The sequence below is a fragment of the Postia placenta genome (assembly GCF_002117355.1).
Source record: "Postia placenta MAD-698-R-SB12 unplaced genomic scaffold POSPLAscaffold_11, whole genome shotgun sequence".
In the NCBI taxonomy this organism is placed as follows: Eukaryota; Fungi; Basidiomycota; class Agaricomycetes; order Polyporales; family Adustoporiaceae; genus Rhodonia; species Rhodonia placenta.
This window is the reverse complement of record NW_020169842.1, coordinates 230672-234637: the sequence shown is the minus strand read 5'-3', so window position 1 is coordinate 234637 and position 3966 is coordinate 230672. Positions and strand designations below refer to the sequence as shown.

Here is a 3966-nt window from a genome sequence, read left to right as displayed (position 1 = left end):
GCTCCGTACTGTCCTGAGGAAGGCGGAAGAAGAACGGGTCATGGTCGTGTTCATCATCTTGGACTCTCTGCATGCGCGGAGTTCCTCTGACAGCGGCAATGCCAACCAGAATTCCATTCTCTCGATGAATCAAGTCGCATACAAGAACATAGATGGCCGCCTGGATCTCCACGTCGAACGGTATCTGGATAGTTTTCCTTTCGAGTACTATGTCGTCTTGCGAGATGTTGAGGCGCTACCTGAGGTGTTGTCGGGTACATTGAAACAGTTCTTCGAGAGAGTCACGGAGCAGTAATTATTTGAGATCGTAGACAGCCATATACATGTTATATTATCGCGATTGAGGTTCTACTATCCTCATATTCCCTATCATTACCGCTAGCGCGGGGGGTTTCGCTTCATTTCAACCGCCATATCTCGCTTCACGTAAGGTCCACCAATCACCCGTCAATACACTGAGAAATGACCCATCAGTAGGATACTACGACTTCCGCACCGGTCGCTCGTGCGTTTGTGCGTTTGTACCTCTCAGACTTCCACGACGTTGCTACTAAAATCGTTTCCTCGTTGCCCGTTGCCCGTTCACTGCAACATGTCTACCACAGACGCGACTGCCATATGATTCCAAAGTAATATTACCACGGCTCATCAGCTGAACGACAGCTCCAGATGACCATAATTGTAGAAAGCATTTGCTTAGTGAGACGGAACCGGGTACAGCGCGAAAACAAGAAAGCTAAATCGAACCATAATAAATGTATCGAATGTGTCCATTCATAGCAGTGCATATACCGGGGCAAATCACCTTCACCTAGCTTGAGGCACTCGAATCCTCTGTCCCGTATTCGTCCTCGGTCACCTCGTCCCCATTGATGGATGACAGGGTTTCTTCCGGCAGGCCGCGAAGACGATTGGCCTTGGTAATCCTGAGTTTGAGTCTCTTCTCAGGAGGCTCTTCCTGCTCCTCGTCGCTGCTGCTGCTGCTGCTATTGCTGCTAACAAGTTCCGTTGATCGCCGTTTTGATCCCGCGCTTGACTGGTAAAGACTGGACGGACGACTATGCTCGGTGTGGATGTCCTTGAAGAATGCGAATTTATCTTCCTCTTTGGCAGGAAATTCAGAAGCAGGGGCCGAACATGCAATTAGGAAAGCAGCGATAAACAGTCTGTGGTTCACTAGAGGATCGTCCTTCTTGACCTTCGGTTCATCTTGTCTAGTTCGCGGATTATAGATGTCTGACCACTTGTAGGTATCGGGACTAGCTCCACCGATCGTGATGATGGGGTGACGGCGTGGACGGTCATCTCCTGGCTCGGAGGAGGGGCTTGAGTCAACCGCTTGATAATGGACGTGACACATGGTGGCCAACGATTCAACGAGAACCTTTAGCGGAGTGCCTTCTTTCTGCTCTAAGTTCGCCATCGCTCGGCCATCCTTTATAGCCTGGTATTTTTCGTGACCGCCAGTGCGGTGTTTCCCAACCTTTGTGACCAGATCGTACGAATCGGAGACGTACGACCGCAGGTTGACATGCGACGTCTTGAAGAATCGCAGACACAACCAGTTGAGCACGTGCATATAGGATTCAAGATCGTCCGCGACTTCATGCGTCTTGATTCCTGGTCCTTTGAGGAGCGAAGCGGACATGAATTGCCACGTCCCCTAGTCCGAATCATAAGTAAACGGTCTAGCGGACATGATAAACCAGTCTACTGACCGAGCGACTTCGTTGCGTAGCAGCTCCAAGCTCCTCCTTATACTTGCACAAGTCCCAGTCGTTCAAGATTCCACGTACACTCACGCCGACAGCTTCTGGATTTGCATCAGGAAGCATGAGGATATTCGCAACACTGATGTCACGATGCATGACTTCAGCGAACTTCCATGCGTCTTCATGGGCTTCAGACGTGAGGTGAGTGACTGTATTTGGAAGCTACAAGCCGCGGCCCACCTATGAGTGCGTGTGTCATTACGACCACCAAATCCCGCCCAGTGGGGAACTCCAGGAGGGAGATGCCGATTTCTTCCACTACCAGACGGTTATGAATGTACTTCGGCATTTTCTTGTCCTTGTCGAACTCTTGTGCACATGTCTGTTGTGGAGAGTTATCTTGCCCCATAACATCGCCCCCGCATATCGGTGTCGCGATGTGTCTGACTCGATTCCTGTGCAATTGCTCGTAGACCTTTATCTCCGACTTTGACGTTTCGTAGCGCCAGGAGTCCCTGAGGAAAACGAATTTCCCAGTCTTCATATCGTAGGCGATGTATCCCCGTGTCCCGCGTCCAATCGGAGAGTCGGTGTGATGCTCGGGTTTACCAACGAGGAAGTAGCGGCCCCCAGAGTCCGCGCTGCCTGTCTCGTTTCTGCTATCCGAAGACGCGGGAGCATGAGCATCGGAAGACGTAGAGGAAAGGCGGGATGGAGCAACACCGGCTTGGACACTCGAAGACAGAGAGGATGAGTCTGGAGGTGCAGAGGTCGAATCTTGGCCAGCGCGGCGCCACGCCTCTACGGACACCACGTCCTGTTCGCGCATCCTGATCTTCTGGATCTGCCACCCACAGGTCATGGCAGCAGCGATGCGCTTACGACGATAGTCGCTCTCCGGCAGAGCATCCCTGGCTACATTCATCGACGTGATTTCGTCATTGCTGGCAGGCACTACCGTTGGGTCATATCCACGCTGCTCGGCGGTCATCTTGCTCAGCCTGTAGAGAAACCGGTACATCGGCTTGACTTGCTCCGAGTCCGTAAGGTCGAAAGCATTGGTGACGACCGCTCCAGCTCGATCCCAGCGCAGCAGGCGCGCTTCGACCCCAGTGATGACGATCATGAAGCAGAACACCCTATGTTGGTGATTAAGAATCATCGCAGCGTAGTCGGCAATCTGACCCCTGGCCAGCCGCCCCAGCTGTCCGCCAGTAAAGAAGTGCTTGCTGTTTGCCTTTGCAAACGGTGCTTTTGAAGCGGTGGACTTGAGCTCAATGGGGACACAGGCCCACGCCCATCGGACACGGGCGAGGGACTCCCCATCGGCGTCATCTGTCTTCTGGATTTTATAGGCGTCCATGGCTTCTTTGTTTGTCGGGTAGATGATCACATCTGGTCTCAACTTGCGGTTGGCAAGATTTATCTTGTCCGGAAGGTCGGCCGTATCTTTTGCTACGAGGTCGTTGCTTTGATGTGAGCTCATCACCGAGTTTGCGACAAGGGCCTTGGACAATACTATTATCAATATGCGACTGGACAAAAGAACGGGCTCAACACTCACGACCTCCTTCCCCATCTCCGATTCTCCTGATAGTAGCTTTTCCCGGGAGAACGGACGAAACTTGTTCTTCTCATCGTCGGTAGGGTCATCTCCGGGTGCATTGCGCTCAACGAATGCGTTAACTTCATACTCCTGAAGGATATCCTTCATATCGTCGCCAAGATCCTTGCGGTAGTCAGGAAGGTTCGCTTTTCCCACCTTGCTCTTCGCAAAATGTCTGCTACGTGTTGTTATACTGGATTTCAGAGGCGATGATTTTAGGTGAGATATGGATGTCCTGCTCTTGTGATGTGTCCCGGCCTTTGGGCGTAACTTCGTTCTGGCAGATGATCGCAGCTGCGAAGGAGGCTCAGGAGCGGGAGAAGAATCGGGGGGAGGGGTATAAGAACTTGAGGGAGACCGGGCGCGCAATGAGTCGCTGTGAGTCGCTGTAGACATTGCCGTGTAGTGCTAGTAGCATGAACTTACGGAGGATCAAGACGACGCGATGATATATATCGCGCGGCGGCCACGAGTCAGCAGCACGGAATCCTGCAACGTTCTGATTGTCAATTTATTCCACAACTGGCTTATCATAGAAATCACTCACGTTTTCAAGGTAATCTCAGGCGTCGATCGAAGCCTTGGACGGCCGGACGCAGCCTGAGCAACACATCAGTTCTGGCACACTGAGTTACTTGTCACACGCAC

The 3966-nt window shown here is 52.1% G+C and overlaps 2 protein-coding genes across 2 annotated transcripts; both read right to left on the bottom strand.

Annotated features, from left to right (window-relative positions):
• Nucleotides 1-637: 637 nt before the first annotated feature.
• On the bottom strand, nucleotides 638-3145 carry POSPLADRAFT_1171922 (hypothetical protein). The gene is made up of 5 exons (XM_024488157.1): nucleotides 1953-3145; nucleotides 1797-1921; nucleotides 1719-1760; nucleotides 1057-1663; nucleotides 638-1036 (listed from the first exon to the last, which is right to left on the bottom strand). Exons 1-5 carry the CDS (start codon nucleotides 3073-3075, stop codon nucleotides 996-998), a joined length of 1938 nt encoding a protein of 645 aa, XP_024336491.1. The 5' UTR covers nucleotides 3076-3145; the 3' UTR covers nucleotides 638-995.
• Nucleotides 3146-3197: 52 nt separating this feature from the next.
• POSPLADRAFT_1035275 (hypothetical protein) lies at nucleotides 3198-3714 on the bottom strand (the record flags this gene model as incomplete). The annotated part of the gene is made up of 2 exons (XM_024477071.1): nucleotides 3198-3230; nucleotides 3277-3714. 2 exons carry the CDS (start codon nucleotides 3712-3714, stop codon nucleotides 3198-3200), a joined length of 471 nt encoding a protein of 156 aa, XP_024336490.1.
• Nucleotides 3715-3966: the final 252 nt, after the last annotated feature.